Genomic DNA, 23,632 nt, shown 5'->3' with positions numbered 1-23,632 from the left:
TAATAACGTAACTACGCGATATTGAAGTAATTGAAGTTTCAAAAAATCCGTCCACAATGATATAAATATAAAATTACTAACAAAATAATAACAGTTAATTAACGCACGGCAACACACTACACAGTACACACTACACACCTCAGATTAGGACGATTAGATTATTTTTTTATGACTATTTTTCACGCCACAAGGTTTTTCAGACGAGCCACGGGCACTGAAGATATTAGTTTTATGGATAAAAACAGAGTAACGAGTATTGGTGACAAAATAACGAACTTTAATATTATACTATAAATTAGTTCGTGCACTATTAAAGTGAAAGTATGGTTGAATAAACTAATAAAGATAAACTTAAATTGTGTATAAAACATACAGTGTTGCCGATTCCAAAACGTCAAATTACCATACCATGTTATCAAAAATACCCCCTATACCACATTTAAAAATTGAATTACCACCACAATTACCACATTTTATATTTTTTTGAAATTTTAAGTTAACATTCAAATATAAACCATAAAGTATTTTGTTAATTACCTATTGAAAGTATTAAAATTACACAAACATGAAACAGTCTTTTGTTTATTAATCAAAATAATAAAATTACAAATCAATATTAAAAACATTAAAATTTTATATATTTTGCATTATAACAATTTTCATTCTTAAATATTTTTAAACTTAAAAAAACAAAACAGAATAGTCATATAAACAAAACCAATATCTTTCAACATAATTATTTTTTTTTTATAAATTATTATCCATATTCATTATAGATCTTATAAATAATCAAATATAGTTAGTGCAAAGTAAAAACAGACTTTTGATGATCAATTAATTTATAAAATTATATGCCACATAATCGGCAACATATATAACAATTTTCATTTTTAAACTTAAAAAAACAAAACAAAATATTTAAACAAAATCAATATCTTTCAATGTAATTATTTTTTTTTTATAAATTATTGTTCATATTTATTATAAATCTTATAAATGCTTAAATATACTTAGTGCAAACTACAAAGTGCTAACAGACTTTTGTTTATCAATTAAAATTATAAAATTATAAATCAGTATTATATAAAAAAAGACCAAAACATTAAACAATATAAATGTATAAACAAAAACAAAAACATTTTAACTTTAATTTCATACTAGTCGTACTTATAATATATTTAACATTTTATTTTAATATCTTTAGGAACTTAAAATTGCAAACAGTCTTATAAATTATTTAAAAACATAAAATTACGGCATGTCCCAAATTTTACTTTTAATCATTGCATCGGTTGGTTTAAAGGATACACAATCAGTAATGGAGTTTTTAGTTCGAAGGATTCCGATTATCGATTGGGTTTGTAATTTATTTCGATGTAGAGTCTTTATATTTTTTAAGTCACTAAATAACCGCTCAACTGAAGCATTCGAAACGGGTAGGATTAATAATAGTCTCATTGTGATACAAATATTGGGAAAATAAATATCACCTATAGAATTTTTTAATAAAAATACTTTTCTCCAATACATCATAATATCATTTGAACTATTATTGTTAATGGGTTCAATATCCATGAGTGCTAATTCTCTCCATTCCATATCAAGTTCTTGAGGACTACTTATTAACGAATTTAAAACAGGAAATCGTTCAATTACATGGTTTAACGATTTTACACTAAATTGTTTAATTAATGCTGGTTCAGTAACAGCTATACATTTGAAAACAAGGTCATCGAATACAAATCTTTTCTTTATGTCTACAACAAGCTCAATATAAAATTCTTGGCAAGATTTAAAAAATTTAATTACTTCATTAGAATCAACAGAACTGTTGTTTTTTAAATTTGTGATGCTGGTTGTAGCGTTTACACCAATATAAATATCAGTTAATGGAACATGATATTGAATGTTCTGAGGTGAAACTATCATGATTGTATCCAAAGTTCTAATATATTCAATATTCATAAAATTCATTAGCACTATTTTTAACAGTTTTTCAATTTCTGGTTTCAACATATATAGTAGAGGGCCTTCACTTTGAAATAATTTATTAAAATTTGTCAAGAGACCTAGTGTGTAAGACATGAATTCTAAGTATATAATGGTAAAATAATTTTCCATAGTACTATGGATTTGTTCTAGTGTTTTAGAAGGGTCCTCAAAACTTGAAAGTATAAAATATTCTTTTAGAGCTGGAAATTGTTCAAATATTCTATCAACACATGCTTTTAGTGACAACCAACGAGTTGTGCATGGCGATAATATTTTATGAATTTCAATGTGAAAAAATTCTTGAAATTCTCTAAACTTAATTTGACGCGAATAACTTCTACTGAAATGTGATCCAATATTACGTAATAGGTCTTCGATTGACCGTGGAAGCTTTAAACAAGCTTTAGAGGAAGATAAATGTATCATGTGACAGGAACATTTTATGCATGCTATACCTGGTATTGCAGTTTTCAGGTTTGTAAACACAGAATGAAGTGACCCAGTCATAGAGTTTGTTGTATCAGAAGAAAATCCGATGAACATTTTTTTTGGTATTTCTTTATCGTCAAGGCATTGCAGCAACAATTCTGTAAGATGATCAGCAGTACCTATATTCATAAAAAAAAAATAGTTAACATTAAACAAGACTTCACTTATTACATGTTATAAAATAATATATATAAAATAATTACCTGAAGATGTTTGTCCCATGTCTAAGAATTCAGTTTTCACCATCATTGTTTGGGTATCAAAATATACTATAATAATCGCACATTGTTTGATTTCTGATATATCAGTGGTTTCGTCCATAATTAAGGAGTAGAATGTACCAGGCATTGTAAGAGTATTACACAGGTCATTGATGATATTTTTACCTAATACATTTTGCATAACTGCTGTTGTTTTTGTCCTCGCTAAAGACATATTTTTTACTATTTTGGAATCTTGGAATACAGATTTGCACAACGGAATAAGTTTGTCTGTTAAAGATAGTGGTAAGTTTTTTTCAGCAAGGAATGCAGTAATTTTAATTTCAGCGATCCTTGTTTGTTCTGTTAATGATGAGATCTTAAAAACTTCACTTACGCTTTTTTGGTTATCAACTTGTCTAGAATTGTTTGTATGCTTAGGCGATGAACTATGTCGCTTTATTTCTGTAAGATGTGAACTCATTGATGAGTTACAAACTTTACAATATGCGTAATGTTTTCCATTAGCATCTATTTTTTGTAAGAGCCATTTCGAAAATTCTTCCCTTCCAAGCCATTTAGTACAAAATTTTCTTGCAGTTTTTTTAGGTTTTTTATTTTGAGTTCTATGTTCAACACTTTGGATTATAACATTACTGGCAGTGAGAGTTGGTACAGGATCGTCTTCTTCATCGGTGCGACTAGTAACTATATTTCTTTTAAGCCACTTATCCATAATGGCGTATAAAATAAAAATTTAAAAGCACAAGAATACTACTCACTACGACTACGTTCACTGTCCGGTTGTTTACAATTAAAGATAAAACATTAAAACCATTCAAATTCAAAAGTTAATAGTAAATACTAACATTACTAATGAGCATTACTAGTTTTATTACTCTAAGCTAATAAGTAATGACTAATCAGGTCGTAACCAACATAATAATTCATTATCTCTATGGTTTAACCCACAGATATAAACAATGTTAGTTTATGTTTGTTTATATATCTGTGGTTTAACCATAGTATAAAATAAATATTAGAATTTTCAATTGTTTATACTATTTATAGGATTAAACATTAAATAATAACAGTCTGACTGATAAGTGATAACACAAATAGTAACTGATAGTGAAAATTACCACAAAAATATCCCGCTGAGTACATCTTTTTGTGGCAAAACATAAACAGTAGAATACCACAAAAATACCACATTTTATTCACTACCACTTATTAGATTACAAGTGATTCAAATTCCACCATTTGGGATAATTACCACATAATCGGCAACACTGAAAACATATTCTGTAATCTGTATTACTGTGATTAACTGATAAAACACACCTCATGATAATAAATAATGACGCGGCTTGTGGCTATCACAGTCACGGAAATAATGGCCGTGGTTATACAGCCTGCGACGATCACGATTATTAAAAAAATCCCGGTTATTTGGAATTTAAATTGACTACTAATTATATAATATATAATAAATAATATGTCATCTACACCTATGTCTAAAAATCGTCTACACATAGACATTTAAAAATATATCCATCAAAAATCGTCGAACAATAGGTACCTATATAGGTAGATGTCTATATCTGTCTATTTTAAGTCCAATAAAAACTGTCTAATAATCATCTACCATTAGACATTTAATATAATCTACTCAAAGTATTTTTCATAACGTCTAGTAGACAATACATTATAACATGTTATAAACCGTCTAATTGTAGTATACGATAGACCATAGACGCTGTAGACGTCTGCGTAGACAGATAGACTTTTAGTACACCTAAAATAGATGATGTGTGTTTGCTGGGTAAATAGAATTAAGTGTTTAACTGAATAATATTTTTTCATTCAAGGCTGAATTTAAAGTGATCTAAAAACTGTTTTATGTTGTTTAATTGTTAAATAATAAATATATCTATAATCTTTATTTTTATGTTAAAATGTATTTGTTTTACATTTTAATGTTCAAGATTGAACTTACTACAGTGATATAAGAATTTTTTTTATTTAATTGTTAAAAATAACTAGATAGGTACATTTTTATATTATTTTTTGTTATACCTTCTATTACTTGTAACGTGCCACGTACAATCAGTTGAATGATGTCGAATCGGAAAGGTTTTTGTGAAATAAATGAAACTCTCGAAATTATTCTAAGTGTTTTTATTTAAAAATTATTCTAAGTCCAATTATTTAATTTAATTAAACTGTGAAAAATATTCTAAGTCCAGGAGACATAAAATATTAAACTGGGTGACGTGAAGGTGCTTGCTCTAACTCTGGTGGATCACGTCTGAAATGTGCCTATCCTGGGCCCCCTTATATATCATCCAGGGACTCCGCGGTACCCTCAGGTCCCTGATGGTCATCTGCACCTGCATCCGCTTCTTCCCACGCATTGCGTCATTCGCGCAACGTCGTGCGTCAAACAATATTCCTATTATTCTATCGGATGGTAATTGTGTGCCTATAATATTTTATACCGGGTGACAAGCATACGTGCGATGATCCGTCTTTGACCCTGAACGATGCCGCCACATAGTATAATTTGGTATAATGTACTATTGTCGCTGCGTTCGGCATTATTACGCCGCTCCGCCGCCGTTGATGATTTATATTAATATGTTTAAGAAAATATGTACCTACTTAATCTCCTGCTCACTTTTAGAATCCGATTATAGTAATATTTTATACCCCTATCATAAAATGTCTGTTGCACCCCCAATGTTAGGTTATTGTTGGCTATGGTATGTAGTAATTTATGTATTATATTTAATATAAGTATCAGAGCACGTTGCATACTATTTTAAAATAAAGTGATACTAAGTATTTTTTATATTATATTGATACAATATACCTACATTTTATGAACATAATAATTATGACTATGGAACTATGATCAAATATCACGTATCTCCACTATATTGTCTGAATCATGGCTAAATAACTAATTAACTAAGTTATTTAGCCATGGTCTGAATAGTTAAGACAATACCTTGTAAGTCCTAATTATAATTACTAATTGTTTTAATTTTTGGTTTTATGAGAAATTATTTTTTTAAACATAATTTTGATAGCATTATTAATTATAAGGTTAATCTATTCCCGAAATTTGATTTTATAATTAGTTTTTTGTCTCCTGAAAATTTTACATTTTGGAGATACGTGGTATTGTTTTGGCAGCGATTTATTTTTCTAGTATTTGCAAAAATATATCCTAGTAATAATAGTCCTAATAGTTATTTGAATTTCAAAACTAGTATTATTTCATGTGTGTTGTATAAATTATTATACATTTTTATACACTACGTTCGAAATATGATTTTTAATATTACTAGCAAAAATATTTCTCAATGTATAAAAATAATATTTTGTTTGATATAATCTATGTGTTTTTTTTTGCTATCTAATTTATATAAACCAAATAGTGTTACTTTCATTAAGCTTATCGCTAGACGTTAGTATAATAGTCAATAAAACATTATTTTTCCTAAAACTCGTGTAAAACCGTACACATTGCGGAGTGGCTAGCGACGCCGCGAGGCGACGGTCTTCGGGCAACATTATCATTTATCATTGATTGTTTTGTCAGCATTGAGTGTTTACGAAATTTTAATTCTAGTATCAATACATTGTAAATTTGTCACGTATTCAATCAGCCTACTATTAATATTGGGTAAGTTAATTATTAATAAATATTGATTTAATCATAATTTAATTTAATTAACTAAACACACACTACTTAAAACTTATACCTATTAAATATAAATAAGAATTTTAAAGCGTCACTCATAAATAAGGCCCTGATTTATATGCATTAGCATGTTTTTTTTAACAATCCAAAATGTAGCTAGATTAGTTATAAATTTAAATCTTAAACTGATGTGTTGGTACCTGCAAAATTAAATGTTGAATATTTTTAATATTAATATTAATATTTACACTGTACACAAATAGTCAATAGATGTGTTGGGACATCGACAAGTGTGTTATTCTACAGCGATGATATTTTGACGTGTGCGTGGAGATTATATGAGACTTGTCTGATATCTCAATCTTATTGATTTTTTTATTGTAACTAATTTACTGTTAGGTATTCTTGTCGTATGCGGTCTACCGCACACTTGTCATCTACCACACATGTTCCTATAAGTCACATGCGGTCTACCACACGTCCACACACTTTATATCTACTTATGATCATTTTCAATGATTCGACGGCAATGACGATTAAGTTTTATCTTAACGATGTGATTTCTATATCAATAATAAAATACCTGCTATAATAAAACTTGGATCCTGCCAAAATTATGACTGTAGTCGTAAACGTAAAAGATAATCATTTCAGTTTGTGCTGTAATACCTACGTGATCAGTTTTTCTTCAGTTTATTTACTGCACTTTTTAAAATTATGTTAGCCAAACATTTCAATGTAGTTATCCAACCAGAGGAAAATACCATAGCTTTTTTAATGGAAGAAGAACTTATTGAAACCGATACAACAGTGTACACTGTGGTTTGCTAACCAAATATTATACTCGCAAAGAACGGGGAAAAGAACGAATTGTGATACGATGCACTTAAAAAGGTTGCCAAAGAACTCAATCCGTCCGTAAAGGTAACACTTTTTTCACATACAAAGATAAAAATGGTCGATGTAATAGTGGGTTATCGTTGTCCGATATTTTAGAGTTAGCTTATTATTGGTGTCTTGAAATACCAAAAAATACCATAATTAAATTAACAGGACGAGGAAGTCACACAGTGCACGACTGGATGAATTTATGTCGTGACATACCGGTAGCTGCTTTTGAAAAAAGAAGGAAAATGGGAGGTACAAATACTATTGTTCAAGTCGATGAATCTTTAATGCGTGGTAAAAGAAAGTACAACAGAGGACGATAATTAGGGGCTGATATTGCTACTGAAAATGTGGATGAAAACGAGGTGAGCGACGAAGAGGAACCTGATTTTAGTAATAGAAATTATGGAAAAAAACTTACTGGTCCATGGGTGTTTGGAATGTGTCAAAAAGACGAAAATGGTGTTATCGAGGCAAGATACTTTGTTGTAGAAAAAAGAGACAGGCAGATACTGCATGAAATAATTCAAAATGAAATTGAAATTGGTACAGAAATACACTCAGATGAATGGCTTGCATACAAGACATTAGAAACTAAAGGGTACATACATAAAACCGTAAACCATTACCAATTTTTTGTCGATCCTATCAATGGTGCACACACACAGCGCATAGAAAGTTTATGGGGAGGTTTAAAACTTCGAATCGTAAAAAAAATGCATGGTACATCACCATCATTGCTGCCCTCGTATTTAGCGGAACAAAGGTGGCGTATAAGAAACAGCAATGATGATATATTTGAATGTTTTTTAAGAGACGTAAAGTTATATTGTACCTAATTTAAATAATAAAAATGTAGATTATTTAGACATAGTATAGTATTTTTTGATTCTTATACATATTGACATACTGTATTATTTTATTTGTTTTTATAATTATTATTCGATTTGCATACATAGTGACATACTGTATTACCTATTTTATTTGTTGTTATAATTATTATTCGCTTTAGATGATTATTTTATATTTCGATTATTTTTGACGTGTATTATTTTATTTAATTATTTTTAATACATATTGTGTGTCATTAAATTAAATATAATAATTAAACCTATGTTATAGACCGCATATGACACAGTGGCTGAACTGATGGCCCGCAGACCCCGCGCTGCGGGGGAGAACATATAGTAAATTTGGGGCCCATTTTTTATTTTTGTGAGGGAGCCCAAATTTTTTTGCTATGCCACTGGATATGACGTATAAAAGCATGTGTGGTAGACGGTAAGTGTGCGGTAGACCGCATATGACATGTAGAAACGTGAGGTAGACCCCATACGACAAGAATACCTTACTATTATAGTCATTACATTTATTCATGCCGTTGGTTATGGTGTTATTGCGAGTTACAACCTGCGTCTTGTGAAAAAAGTGTACCTACAAGCAAACTTAATTTATTTATTACTCTTATAGTTTATCCACTCTTCACCACTGAATTAAAATATAATATAATTAACTTTTTTTCTTTTCAATTATTATTATCGAAACGACCACCTGGGTCTTTATCGAAGTCTTTTTCGCTTGGGAGGGGTAGAGTGCAGTATGTAGTACTTATACCCCCTTCTCTTAGGAAGAGAATATTCACGTGTGAACTTCACTCCCAGTGGAGTGGGTTCAGTGGGGAGCAGAGTAGGCTACCAGAGCGATAGCTGGGGGGAGAGAGACTACAGAAAATTCTGCAGAATATTTTTTGCACTGAGCCGGGTTCGAACTGGTGACTGCGCGGGTCGTGGCCAACTTATGTGACCACTGCACCACACTGCCCCTTATAAAATTAACTTTGAAACAATTCTCTGTCACCTGTAAGTGTCACAATACGTATATTTATGTATACTACTAAAACGAATCACTTATTTGTTTAATGTCTTAAAAATATTAAGAGAAATAAAAATAAATTAGCTGACTTTTATTCAAATAGATATAGTGTGTCCCGTTTTAAATGTATCACTAAATATCTCAACCCGATAATCTTAGATTGAAATACGGTTTGCTGCAATAGCTAAGGGGTACTGAAGTACACATTTAAGGACAAATTTAAAATTTTTAACTCTTGTAGTATGCGCATGCGCAATACAATTTTTTTTTTTTAAACTGCAACACCTATTTTTGTCACTGGATATGGATAGATTATTTTATTCTAAGTAATTTTGATCCATTGACCATAGTTCTAAACCAAAAATTGAATGAGTTATACATTTTGGAAATTTTAAAATAATTAAATTTTTTCGATTTTACCAAAAACATTTATTGTTTTAAATTTGATTTGAGTGATTTTTTCATAGATTTTAATAAAGAATGTGAAGTAGGAAATTAAATAAAAAATACTCCGTTACATTGTTTTGACTTATGTTTATTTTTTTTATCTAATAAAATGTTCAAAATTTCCTCCGTTTTTTTCTAACACATTTCCAATCGACGACTCACTTCTCTATAGGTTGCTGCCAAAATTTGTTCTTTTGTTAATTGTCTGCACGCTACCGTCATTTTATTTTTTAAATCCTGTAAGTTTGCTGGTGGATCTGCATAAACAATAGTCTTTAAATGACCCCATAAAAAAAAAATCTAATGGTGTTAGATCAAGTGACCGTGGGGGCCATTCCACTGGCCCGTGAGTTCCCATCCATCGATTTCCAAACATTTCATTTAACTGTTGTCTTACAATAATGGCATTATGAGCGGGTGCTCCATCCTGTTGAAAAAATAAGTTTTGTCGAAGTAAAGGGACATCTTCCAACATCATCGGTAGCAATGTTAAGAAATCTGAATAACGTCTTCCATTAAGAGTACCGTCATAAAAATGTGGACCTATTAAATTTCCTCCTAATAATCCGCACCACACATTTGTGCCCCATACTGTTTGATAATTTGTATCAACTGCCCAATGTGGATTTCCGTTTGACCAATAACGGTTATTCGCTTATTTAAAACGCCATTATTGGTAAACTTTGATTCATCGGTCCACAAAATGTAATTTAAAAATAATGGGTCGTTATTAATTTCTGTTGTTATCCATGCAATAAATGTTAATCTACGTTCGTTATCACCTTGGCGTAAATGCTGAACTAGATCAACCCTATAAGGATGTAACTTGTATTTTTTGAATATTTTGTGTACCTTTGTTTTTGAAAAGCCAAATTCTCTAGCAACATGTCTTAAAGATGAGTGAGGATTTAATTGAATGTACGCAATTATTTCATTTTCCTGATCATCATTTTGTTCCATATTGCGTAGTGGTTGTCTCTGTGCATCTCTTATTGAAAAAGTCCCGTAAGTTCGTAAATTATTAAGTAATCTTAAAAAAAAATTATGCGGTGGATGATATCTTTCGGGATATCGATTTGCATAAACCCTTGCAGCCTCCCGACAATGTTTATTACACTCACCATAAATTAAAATCATATCAACTTTTTCACTATTGTTTAACATTTTAAAGAAGAAAAAAAGAAAAATCTTTCAAAGTATTATGTTAAAAGTTATAAGTGTTATCGATGAACGTACAATACTGAGTGAACGTGCATTAGTTCATTTTTGATACTCAAACAATATCTACAATAATTATCGAAGTACTAAGAATAAAATTAGAAATAATCTACTATTATCAAAGTACTAATAATATAACTGGAAATAATTAAATAAGTTTTATCGCACAATAATAACGCAAATCACAACGTCATTGTCAATTTAGTTGGTAAATTTATTTTTAAATTAATTAAATTTAATTTGGCTATACATTTTTTTTTTTTGGTAATTTTGTATTAAATTATTTAAATGTATTTCATTTTAGTTCAAAAATGACTTACTTTTGTATAAAATTCAAGCGTGTAATGTTTTTGGTAAAATCGGAAAAATTTAATTATTTTAAAATTTCCAAAATGTGTAACTCATTCAATTTTTGGTTTAGAACTATGGTCAATGGATCAAAATTACTTAGAATAAAATAATCTATCCATATCCGGTGACAAAAATAGGTGTTCCAATTTAAAAAAAAAATTTGTATTGCGCATGCGCATACTACAAGAGTTAAAAATTTTAAATTTGTCCTTAAATGTGTACTTCAGTACCCCTTAGCTATTGCAGCAAACCGTATTTCAATCTAAGTTTATCGGGCTGAGATATTTAGTGGTACATTTAAAACGGGACACACTGTATAATGGGTGATCGACACAAGACTCCTAGATTGTATAAAAGTGGAACAGAAGCATGCATCTGAACGACTACGTCAACACGAAACATCTAAACTTTAGAACTTTAAAAAAATCTTAATTTTTAATTAAATCTTAATATTTATGTTTATTTCAATTTTTAAATTTAATGTGATATTTGTGTTGTTTATTTTGTACAAGAACATCAATATCAGGCCGAATGGAACTTATTTTCACTCTTAAGTCATTATGAATATCGAGCCTACTTCTGTACTTATTTTTCAAATACAGCAATTCAGAAAATCCACTCTCACACAAATAAGTAGTGACAAATGGAGTTAAACATTGTAATGCTTGCTTGAAAAAAGATGGGTATTCTTTTTTTGTTGACATCCAAAATGAAACCAATGTTTTGTCTTTCATTGAACTGTCACTTACCATACCAATGAATGATTCTTTGTCTTCAACATCATCAGGGACTTCATTGTCTGAAGATTCATACAAAAATGGGTTTCTAATCCAATTTTTATTTGAATAGTCTTCAGAAAAATATTTTGAAAAATTTGTCTCCAGTGCTTCCAAGTGTTCCAAGATGTCAGCATTTAAATCTTCTTTCAGAGAGAGTTCATTTTCATCAATAAATGAAGAAAGATTAGGAAATGCAGAAATGTCTTTTTTTTTTATTGGGATTTATAGAGATCCAATTTTCTCTTGAAAGAATTTATTTTATCATAAGTGGTGAATATTGTTATATTTATGCCTTGTAATCCCATATTTAAAGTGTTGAGCTTATCAAAAATGTCAGCCAAGTAGGGTAATCTAGATAACCATTCTTCATTGTTGAACAAATTCTTCATGTCATCGTCTTTTTCAATCAAAAATAAATGAACTTCAGATCTCAACTCAAACAATCTATTTAAAATTTTGCCACGAGATAACCATCTCACTTCAGTATGAAAAAGCAAAGTATTAAATTGTTCTCCCATTTCTTCGCATAACAATTTGAAAAGTCGAGTATTGAGGGTTCTAGCCTTAATGAAGTTTATAACCTTTACAGTGCATTTTAAAACAGAGGATAGTTGATCGGGCATATTTTTGGAAGCCAAAGCTTCTCTATGTATCGCACAATGTGTACTTTTACAATAGGGCGCAACTTTCTGTACTCTCGACGCTAGTCCTGTCAATTTTCCATACATAGTTTGGGCTCTGTCTGTACAAATGCCAACACATTTTTTCCAAGGCAAATCTATGGTTGACAAATAATCATCGATTATTTTAAAAATATTTTCAGCGTTCGTATTTGATTCAAGTGATTTACAAAATAAATACTCCTCATTTAATACATTGTCAAAATCATATCGAATGAAAACAAGTAGCTGTGCCATATTTGTTATATCTGTACTATCATCTACTTGGAAAGAAAAATTCGAACACATTTTTAGTTGAGTAACCAATATTTCTTCAATATTTAAAACCATAGTATCAATTCTTCTTTTAACAGAATTATTTGATAATGGAATTTTATCCAATTCTTTAGCAGCCTTTTCTCCTAAAACCGTTTGCATCATATCTTTAGCCGCAAGTAATATCAGCGTTTCACCATTTGTATGAGGCTCTCCATCTTTAACAATCCTAAAGCTGGCTAAATCTGATGCTTTTAAATATTTGCTGTCAGTATTAGTGAAATGCGTCATACAATTGGATTCTTTTTTAAAAAAATTCAGTTTTTCTTTGAAAAAACTCAATTGATTTATTTTCCGTTTCTGGGTGTTTGGTTTGTTGGTGACGTTTTAATAGCGAAGGTTTCATACTTTGGTTTGAAAGTGTCTCTATACAAATAATGCATAGGGGAATAGAGCTTTCACTATTTTCTGTTTCCGGTTTAATCACGAAGCCAAATTTTAAATAATTTAAATCGTACTTACGGTTTGGCTGTGTTTTTGATTTTTTAATAGTTGTGTTTCCAACAGAAGTAGTATCATCGCCGCACTTAAGAAGTCTCTTCATTTTTACGTACAAATTGTATTTAAAATAAAAGTTTCGAAGAATAAAACACTACTAAAATACAGATCGTTTTATTTGGACAAATAACGACACACTAAAATAACTCATTGAAATTTTGTTCATATATTGTCCAATAATCGTTATCGCCAATTGAGATGACTTTTTTTAGTGCTGTACTGCTGTCGGTAATCGTCAGTCATCCCGACGCGGCGACTCAGGTACATTAAGAGGACGTGATACTGCCCACAAAATGTTTGTAAAAACAGTTTCACGCGGGAAAGAACCACCCGGGCTGTAGTCCAAGCTAAGCAACAACATTTTTATCACAGAAAGAGGAGAATTTTGGCTGTGCAACGTTGGTTTTACTTTTTCGATAACAGGACTTAACAAAAAGTTATTCAAGTTTGAAAAACACCAAAATAGGGAATTTTGAAACTATAAGCACTTTTTTTGTATTTGCAATATCGAAAAAGTAAAACCAACGTTGCACAGCCAAAGTTCTCCTTTTTCTGTGGTGGAAATTTCGTTTCTTAGTTATGACAGTAGCCTTCTCGGTTCTTTCCCGCGCGAACCAGTTTTTATGTAAAAATTTCAATTTAATTAAATATATTTGTCCGTATTTGGGCAAGCGCCTCGTGTTATCGTTATCGGTAATTAGTGCGTCTGTAATAATTTCCACGAATAGTTACGATGAAATAAGACGTCTAGCTACGGAACGTGATTGCTGCAGCGTGTATGGCTAGACGAATATAAAGGTTCTATAATTATAATATAAATAATGATCATATGAATTATGATACAATTTAAGACCCCCCCACAACATCTATCCATAAATAATAATAGTTCTATAATAGACTAAAAGTTAAATTACACTGAGAATAATTTATTATATACACCTAAACAAATTACTGTTTTGCAAAATATCATATTATCAGTTATGTTTCAACAGTTGACAATCAACATTGTGTCATATTTTGTGAGCTTGTGTTAATTTTTAAAATGTCCCTAAAAAAGTTTCGTGCCAAAAAAAGGCCTGTTGGGAAACGTAGGTAAACTTTTAAATAATTTAAAAAAGAAGAAATCGTAAGTAATTTTTATTATTTTCTAATTGAACTTCATTTGAAACATTATTATTATAATTACTAACTTTATAAATTATAAAATGTTCCTACACAATTTGATGTTCTCATGTAAGGTAAAATATTTTGGATTCTATGAATGTATTGATTTTACAATGATGTGTGTTTTTTTTGTGTCTGTGTACACCATAACTTGTTGAAATAACAGTCTTATTACAGTGATGGTTTTAATAATAATAAAGTATCTCCTTATATAATAAAGCGTGAAGCGGTTCGTCTTTCCGCCGGCGCCGCGCCACCCGTATTATAGACAATTACCAATCACAAAATTCCGTTCCGTCGCGCCATTTTCGAAAACGTCGTCCGCCGCCGCCGCTCCGTTTCGATACGTTTTTTTCTACCTTTTTTCCGTTTCTCGACCTTTTCCCGCCTTAAATACGTATATTATTATTGTAGCTCGACAGTGAACGTCTTTTAAACGTTCTCGACAGCGATAATAATATTATCTATTGTCTCATGTATTGGTCTATAACGACGCGCGCTCTTGTGAGCTCGGAGTGGGTTTACGCGTAAAATATGTTACTGTTCATCGTACCCGTGCGTAATATAATACGGAGACTCGATATTTGATTGTACGCGTATTTTAAACACGGAGATTCTCATGTACGCGTTTCGGTTTCCGCGACATAAACGTTATTGGTCTTGACGACGGGCGTTTGTGTTTGATTTTCGAACCGCGAGAGGTACGTCGGAATAGCGCGCGCGTCTGTTAAATAGTCGTCGTACGTACGATAACGACGGCGAATCTTCTTTTACGATCGTTAACGGAATCGCTACGGACGGAGACTGCGAATCGATGCGATTAATGCGGTGTTCTCTGCGGTTCGGAAACGGCTTAAGAGCTCGACGTTCGACTCGGTTTCCCATCTCAAACTGTAGTCGATAGGTTTAGGCGTTAGGTCCCCGTGCTAGGGTAGTCAGATTCGAATCTCGCTCCGGCGGGGTTACGTCGTCGATCCGACGGCAGTGCTTTAAAACGCACGGCCGCCCGGACGCTCTCGATTTTTTGCATTTTTTTCCGATTTTTTTTTTTCGTTTTTTCGTTTGATTGTCGAGAGTTAAAGCTCTAATATATTATGCATACCTACGTATATAAGTATATTACTGGAATATTATATATTTATTTTATAGTTTCCAATATATTTACTACCTATACGCTATTTTATGTATTGATGTATATTTATTATTTTTTGAACTCGGCAATATTGTATACATGGGTAATTATATATTTTAGGCGAATTGGTTATTCAATAACGATTTTCGACGTGTTTTTCGTGTTTGTATTATATACGTACACGTTTATCTCGAGTTTTTGCACACCGATGAAATGCAATTGTTATTAACATTAAAAAAAAGGAGATTTCGATTTTATTTTCACGTGGCGTTTATATTATGTTTATATAATACATATTGTCATCTTCGCAGTCCGATATTAATTGGACGTCAACGGCGGCCGTGTTAGATTTAATCTTTGGGTATAGTAATACTATCTTATCGTCGATAAGATTTCGATTTGACGAAATGTAAATCTATTTATTGTTGGTAAATTCGTTATACTCAATACAAAATTAGTATTTATTAATTATTAGTGTAGGTACCCATCATTACTATACGCCTTCACTTCCACAGTCGGCGTATTATTGTTAAATACGTACAACTTTAAATATGCGAAAGTATATACAAATTTTGCTTATTAGGTATATATTTTGTATTCGTAGAAAACCAATACCTCATTGAACCCCTTAAATACATATATTATGTTTGGGAAGTATTGAGAACAAATAATCAAACACCAATATCATAGACACGGAAAATACGTATAATAATAAGATGCAATTGCACAATATACAACATCTGTCATCTAAGCACCATGTATTTTTTGTACTACTGTTTTTTTTTTAGCTTATACATTATGAGACGTTATGCTTAAAATGCAGGTTTAATGTAAACCAGTTATCTGAACATTATACATACTCATTACTCATTCATATTTACACTTACAAAGCATTATTGCTTTTAAATTGGTCCTGAATAAACCAATACATTTATTACAATAAATTGTCTAATTTTTATTTAACAACTTATTATATTTCATTAATGCTGAGCTATAAATTATAATTATCAAACGATTATTTTCTGTTTGTTGTTAATATTCTTTATTTTATTTATCTTTCCTTCACATATATTAATAATACTGACTATATAACAAATACACGACACTGGTCAATTATGTAAAATATTGGTACAATAAAGGATTTCAAAGATGGGTTAAATATTTACCTACCCTGTTTTTATATTTATCACGTGTGATATAAACCTTATGTATTTTTAAAATTTCAAAACAATTTTTAAATTAAAATTGAAAAACGTATATGGAAAAAATGCTTTTAATGATGCACATAATGTATTATTACATTATTTTACAATTTATTATGTAAATGATGATGTATTTAAAAGTACATATTACAAAGATTTACTTTAGGTGATGACTGATTGCTAGACCCCCCTCAAATACTTAATTTCTATTCTATCGTGTAATTCTTTTGCGTTTCAAAATTATTCTGAATTCAAATTTCAAATATTTCAAATACCTACAATAAAAAATAAAAAAATAAATTAAAATTGTAGAAAATTCAACTCAAATACTTATTGTTGTATTCATTGTAACTAATGCCAATTTTAATTTTACTTCATAATACATATTATAATCGATCCTACTGCGGCGATTTGATATACACGGCCACCCGAACGCTCTAAATTTATTGCATTCTTTTCAAGTTATTTTTTGATTTTTTAATTTGACTTTTGAAAATTAAAGCTATTGCTTTCTCTTATACAATAAAATACATACGTCTACGATTTTTTTTTAATACCATATTATTACGATTATTATTAGTATAATATAAAGTGTAGTACTACAACGCGTTAATGGAGTACATTTTGAATTTTTATGTTTTCAATTTTTATGACATTTGAGATGTTTTATATAGTTTCCTACATATCAAAAACAACATCTGATATATTCTGAACTTTGAAATTAGGAGGTATGAAAATTATGGATTTAACTTTCGGACATCGATTTACATCATATATTATGATGACTGATAGCTAGACATTCAACTACCATTTTCACTAAATAAATTTTATAATATGAAAAAAAGAACCAGGCATGCGACGGAACACGGTATCAGATTGTTCATATTATACTATATTGGTGTCATAACCTACTATTCACACATCGTCCGCGATCCGACGCAGTCGGATTGCCTACGTAGTGGGTTTAATGGCGTTTAATTCGATTTTTCCCAATCATAACTGACAACTCGACTTGAATGCTCACATGTTATTCGACTTTATACTTATTATCCTACAATACAACATTAGAATTTCGACGTCGGAGGCGCAGGCGGATTGCATTGTCAGACATAGATTTAGGTACGTGATGTGATGATTGATAGCTAGACACTCGACTATCATTTTCGCTAAATACATTTTTTTATATACAAAAAGAACAGGGCATGCAATGGGAAACAGTATTACCTACACGGTTTAGGACTGATAGCTAGACAGTCAATTACCATTTTTTGTATTTATTTACTCGACTTCAGTAGGTACTTTTCTTACTTTTTTAGTGTATGATTTCTTTTCTAGATACCCGATTACAATTTCCTACCGAATTCCTGATAACACGATTTTCACACGACCCCCTCGATGGCGCCGAAGGTGGCTTCCACCAGCCCAGAAATCGAGCACACCGACCCCCTCGAAGGTTAGGTTAGGACCCCCTTAGCTCCTTCCAAACCTCCGGAGGTTAGATTAACTAAAATTGTGACTACTATACTCTTTACGATATTTTCTTTACAGTCCCGACTCCGACCTAGGGTATTCACTTAGACCGAATTTCACAGCTGAGCGAGGCACACTTACACCGAGGCACACCGGCCGCTATTATTATAAGTATATATACATGTTATTAAGTGTATTACTATAACGTGTTAAGGGAGTACATTTTGAATTTTTATGTTTTCAATTTTTATGACATCTGATATGTTTTATAGTTTCTTATATATCAAAAACAACATCTGAACTTTGACATTAGGAAGTATGACAATTATGGATTTAACTTTCGGACACCGATTTAAATCATATTATGATGACTGATAGCTAGACATTCAATTACCATTTTCACTAAATAAATTTTATAATATGAAAAAAAGAACCAGGCATGCGACGGAACACGGTATCAGATTGTTCATATTATACTATATTAGCATTATAAACCTACTATTCACGCATTGTCCGCGATCCGACGCAGTCGGATTGCCTACGTGGTGGGTTTAATGGCGTTTAATTCGATTTTTCCCAATCATAACTGACAACTCGACTTGAATGCTCACATGTTATTCGACTTTATACTTATTATCCTACAATACAACATTAGACTTTCGACGTCGGAGGCGCAGGCAGATTGTATTGTCAGATATTGATTTAGGATACACACTTAGGTACGTGATGTGATGATTGATAGCTAGACACTCGACTACCATTTTCGCTTAATACATTTTTTTATATACAAAAAGAACAGGGCATGCAATGGGAAACGGTTAGGTTAGGTTTTGATAACACGATTTTCACCCGACCCCCTCGAAGGTTAGGTTAGGACCCCCTCGGCTCCTTCCAAACCACCGGAGGTTAGATTAACTAAAATTGTGACTACTAGACTTTTTAAGATATTTTCTTTACAATCCCGTCTCCGACCTAGGGTACTCACTTAGAGCGAATATCACTTAGACCGAATATCACTTAGATCGAATTTCACTTAGACCGAATTTCACAGCAGAGCGAGGCACATCTAGTCTTATATAATAAAGCGTGAACAATAGTTCGTTTCACTATGAAAAGAGTGCGCCTCGGTCGCCTTTTTTTTCTTCCATGGCCCGCCGCCGTCGTTATCGCGAAAACAGACGGTTCTCCAACGCCGCTGTCTCGATAACGCGTTTTTCTTAGATTAGGTTCGATTATTACGCGGGTTTTCGACGATTTTATTATTTTTTCGATTTTTTTTTTTTTTTTTTTCTTATCGGCTGTTTGTTATATTAAAATATTATGTTGTTGTATTTTCAAGTGTACGTTGCTTTGGGAAACGTTATATTAAATAGACAATTAATATTAATATAAGCTTTAAATATAAGAATTAATAATAATAATAAATTAATATAAGAATTAAAACTGAGCTGAACGAAAAATTCGTCGCAACACAGAAACGGTTTAAGTGCTCGATATTCGGTATCAGTATCCAGCTTAAACTGTAGTCGATAGGATAAAGCGTAAGTTCCCCGTGGTAGGTAATAGGAGGTAGCGGGTTCGATTCCCTCTCTGGCTGTGCCTTTGGCGCATTTTTACATCGACGCTCTAATTAACGTCTCTTCCGCCCGTATCCAACAATTTTTTGCATTTTTTTTTTGAGTTAGTTTTTGATTTTTTAATTTGACGTTTTAATTGTATGAAGATAAAATTATAACCCGTTTGAACTGTTTAATTTTTATTTAATTTTATTGTTTTTTTTTTTTAATTGAATTCAATATTTATGACTTGTTTATTTTTGGCATTGCATTAGGTAACAATTTTTGAACTTAAGAATTTAATTGTCGATCTTAACTTTATTTTTTACTGTTATTTATTGAATTAATACTGTATTTTTGATTCCCTCTCCACCATAAGCTCTAAAAAATAAAATTTAGTTGTATAGTAGTATATAATTAATTTATTACTCAGTAAGTAATAAGCATGATTTTAAAATAAATGGTTACTTATTTTATTTCAGTATGTTACTCATGTAGGCACTTCTGTAGCAACTATAATATTATTCTTTCTATGCATAGGGTACACATAGTAATTTATGGTTAGAATTTATATTTTTCTAAATAGAGCAAAAAAAAAGAAATCCAAAAGAAGCCTATACCACACGTAAGTATTAAAATTTAAAATTTATTAATTTATTTTTTAAACAATTTGAATTAAGTAGATTTAAAAATGTACAAAATTGATATAAATATAAAATGGCGTGGGGGGGGGGGGGGCGCACGCAATCGGCTCAGTCGCGAAAATACTGCGCACGCAACTCGGCTCAGTCGCGAAAAAACTACGCACGCAACTCAACCTAGATAATGATTTTCGCATGCAATTCGGAAACACCGGACCTGACATTACAGCCGCGCCATCATGCGATTGAGCAATTATATTTAAGTGACTTAATTCAGATTTTTGTAAAAATTTCAGTAGTCAGAAAATCAGTATCATGCCTCTAGAGACTTCCAAACCTCCCAAGAACCTTTCACGAATTTCTAGACCTACAGTGTATCTCTCACATATAGACAGCTGTTGGCCTTTAAAACTCCTTAAATAAATATAAAAAAAATTGTGTGGGTTAGTTGATTGTTATTGAATTATGAATAAGTAGGTAATCATTATGGGTTTTTTGTTTTTTATACAGGGTACTTGAAATTTAAAACTACCTAGCTTCGTCACACATTAATCCAAAAAATCCATTTTTTGTACATCCAAAATAATGTTTTGTCTGACATTTTTAGCACAAATACTTAAAATTGATTAAAATGATTTGTATAAGCCAACTAAAATAGTTTGTACTACAATCATATTTATTTAAAAATTTTTGATCAAATTTTGCAAGTAATTTGCATGCTTCTTTAAAGTTACCTTTAATATTTAAATATTATAAATGTTTTTTTATTTTTTTATTTTAATAAAAGTTATTACATACCTTGGATTCAAGGAATTTTCTTCTTCCGAGTGACCTCTAAAAGCCATACCTTGTCCGCTCAAGTATAATACAATTTTTATAAGTTGCGTAAAGTAATAACGGTTTTCTTGAATTTGTATTGTATAACCATCCGATAACTGACTTACAACTGATCCTTGTAATTTTGAGCTTTTAAAACTTTCATATTTTGATTTGCTTGTAATATGATATTTCCGGGTAGTGTAATTTCAATTTTTCATTTGTCTAATAATTAAAATTTTAAATAAAATAAATTTATTTACATTGATATTATCTATATATTTCTATCTCTAATAATAAGCAATAACCAGTTGGTAATAATTATTGAAGAACATTTAAATTAAGTATAATAAAACTATAATAGGTACATAAAATATAATACTTTTCTCCAATTTTGAAATCCTTTATCTGTGAAAGTGTCTTAACAATTATTTCCCAAACCAAAATGTCGACAACAGAAACAAAATGCTAGGTCCTTATTAATGCTGTATTTTAGCCAATCAAATTCTGAATAATATTTACTTGAAAACGATCTGTTTTTATATCCAAATCTTGATAATGGATATTCCTAAATAGTAAATAAATGTTAATAACGGTATTCGCTCATTGGGTATGTTTTTTGTATTAATTTATTGTATTTTTATCGATGTATTGACTTGTAATATGGACGGTTTTCGGGAAAAGGGGCACTAGTCAAAAATAGCTACTTTTCAGGAGAAGCATAAAACTTAATAAAATCAAATATTCTTTATATTTTTTTATTCTGTTTTCATATTTCTCATTGTTATATTTTTATGGATTTTTTAAAATATTTGAAAAAAATTAAAATAATGTTTTACCTTATGTTTGATGACTTATGACTATCTGAATGAAAAAATAACTGTAAAATGACTTATATCCTTTCTCCTAATTTGACTTGAGACCATTTGCTATTCAAAACCACTTCAATAATAACTTACGCTGTTTATCTTGTTTTGACTTGTGACTATTTGCTATTCAAAATATTATAATAAAACTGGATTTTTACTGTTTTTATAACTAAAGAAAGCTTACTTTACTATCTTTTAATACAAATTAATTAAAATGTTGTTGAATTATTAATTTATTAATTTCCTAATATTTTCTTCTTATTTTTTCACAGTGGATACTTCCCTATTCAATAAAAAACACAATATAGTTACTAGTATTATAACACATAAAATTTATTTTTCCTTTATATTTAATTATAAAACTAACCTTTTAAACAACTTTAAAAAAAGAAAAACAATTTATGACTAGTTGACTAGTAATGTATAACATATTTTGTATTCTATTTCATAAAAATTAAACAACTTAAAAAAAGAAAAACAATGTTACACTAGTAATATAAAACATAAAATAAATTTTTCCTTAGTATTTTATTTTAGTATAAAATTAACATTTTTAACAATTTAAAAAAAGAAAAACAATGTATGACATAAAATAAATTTGTATTCCATTTTATTAAAAATTAAACAACTTAAAAAAAAACAATATTACACTAGTAATATATAACAAAATAAATGTGTTTTCCATTTAATTACAAATAATTATTAACTTTTCAAACAATTAAAAAAAAACATAGTATTATCAGTCTTCATCCTCTGAAATAATAGGATCATTCATGCCTGTTTTTGTTTTTAAATTGATATAATATTGGTGAAATACTTCTGGTATCAATGGTAATAATGACAGAAGATCTTTTTTTTTTTCAGTGGTTATTGGTAACTCTTCATTATAAGTATTAGGTAAAATAGTATTATTTTTTACCTTTTTACGACTCAAATCAAGACTTAAAAAATCTTCTTCTTCTGTTAAGGAGGTTTTGTAATAAACTGTGTTAAGTTTTCCTTTTATATACCTTAGCCATTTGGTCTCTTGAAAGACAAATTTATCACCTACCGTATTTAGTTTTGACATTTTGTATTTAGTTTTTAAGAGGCTGCTGAAATCAAAGAAGTTACTTTGATGCATATCTATTACTTCAATTTTTTTTCCTCCTGCCCATCGAATCATATGTGTCTAGTCGTTTGGATGGTTTATTGAACCTGAGTATCTTTTTCTTGCTTTCTCAATCCTATCATGATCAGAATCGCACTCCATCCTAGTATGCCCTGGAACCATAAACTTGTGATCTATGGTCTTAACTGAATTATCTTGTTCCAAGTACCAGAGACACATGACCATAAAAA

At 30.3% G+C, this 23,632-nt stretch overlaps 3 protein-coding genes and 1 pseudogene across 3 annotated transcripts; 1 reads left to right on the top strand and 3 right to left on the bottom strand.

Moving 5' to 3' along the window:
- Nucleotides 1–789: 789 nt before the first annotated feature.
- LOC126554258 (uncharacterized) lies at nt 790–3,744 on the bottom strand. Its single transcript, XM_050209345.1, has 2 exons — nt 2,685–3,744; nt 790–2,600 (listed from the first exon to the last, which is right to left on the bottom strand). Exons 1-2 carry the CDS (start codon nt 3,415–3,417, stop codon nt 1,252–1,254), a joined length of 2,082 nt encoding a protein of 693 aa, XP_050065302.1. The 5' UTR covers nt 3,418–3,744; the 3' UTR covers nt 790–1,251.
- Nucleotides 3,745–7,475: 3,731 nt separating this feature from the next.
- Nucleotides 7,476–8,120, top strand: LOC126554265 (uncharacterized). The gene is made up of 2 exons (XM_050209352.1): nt 7,476–7,533; nt 7,609–8,120. Exons 1-2 carry the CDS (start codon nt 7,476–7,478, stop codon nt 8,118–8,120), a joined length of 570 nt encoding a protein of 189 aa, XP_050065309.1.
- A 1,577-nt stretch (nt 8,121–9,697) lies between these two features.
- Nucleotides 9,698–10,764, bottom strand: LOC126554260 (uncharacterized; annotated as a pseudogene).
- Nucleotides 10,765–11,219: 455 nt separating this feature from the next.
- Nucleotides 11,220–13,487, bottom strand: LOC114124428 (zinc finger BED domain-containing protein 5-like). Its single transcript, XM_050209351.1, has 4 exons — nt 13,406–13,487; nt 12,241–13,185; nt 11,770–11,968; nt 11,220–11,241 (listed from the first exon to the last, which is right to left on the bottom strand). The coding sequence occupies exons 1-4, from the start codon at nt 13,485–13,487 to the stop codon at nt 11,220–11,222; spliced, it is 1,248 nt and encodes a 415-aa protein (XP_050065308.1).
- Between the last annotated feature and the right edge of the window lie 10,145 nt (nt 13,488–23,632).

The sequence above is a fragment of the Aphis gossypii genome, unplaced genomic scaffold, assembly GCF_020184175.1.
Source record: "Aphis gossypii isolate Hap1 unplaced genomic scaffold, ASM2018417v2 Contig00458, whole genome shotgun sequence".
NCBI classification, from domain to species: domain Eukaryota; kingdom Metazoa; phylum Arthropoda; class Insecta; order Hemiptera; family Aphididae; genus Aphis; species Aphis gossypii.
Note: the sequence above shows the minus strand (reverse complement) of the source record. Positions and strands in the feature narration are given on the sequence as shown.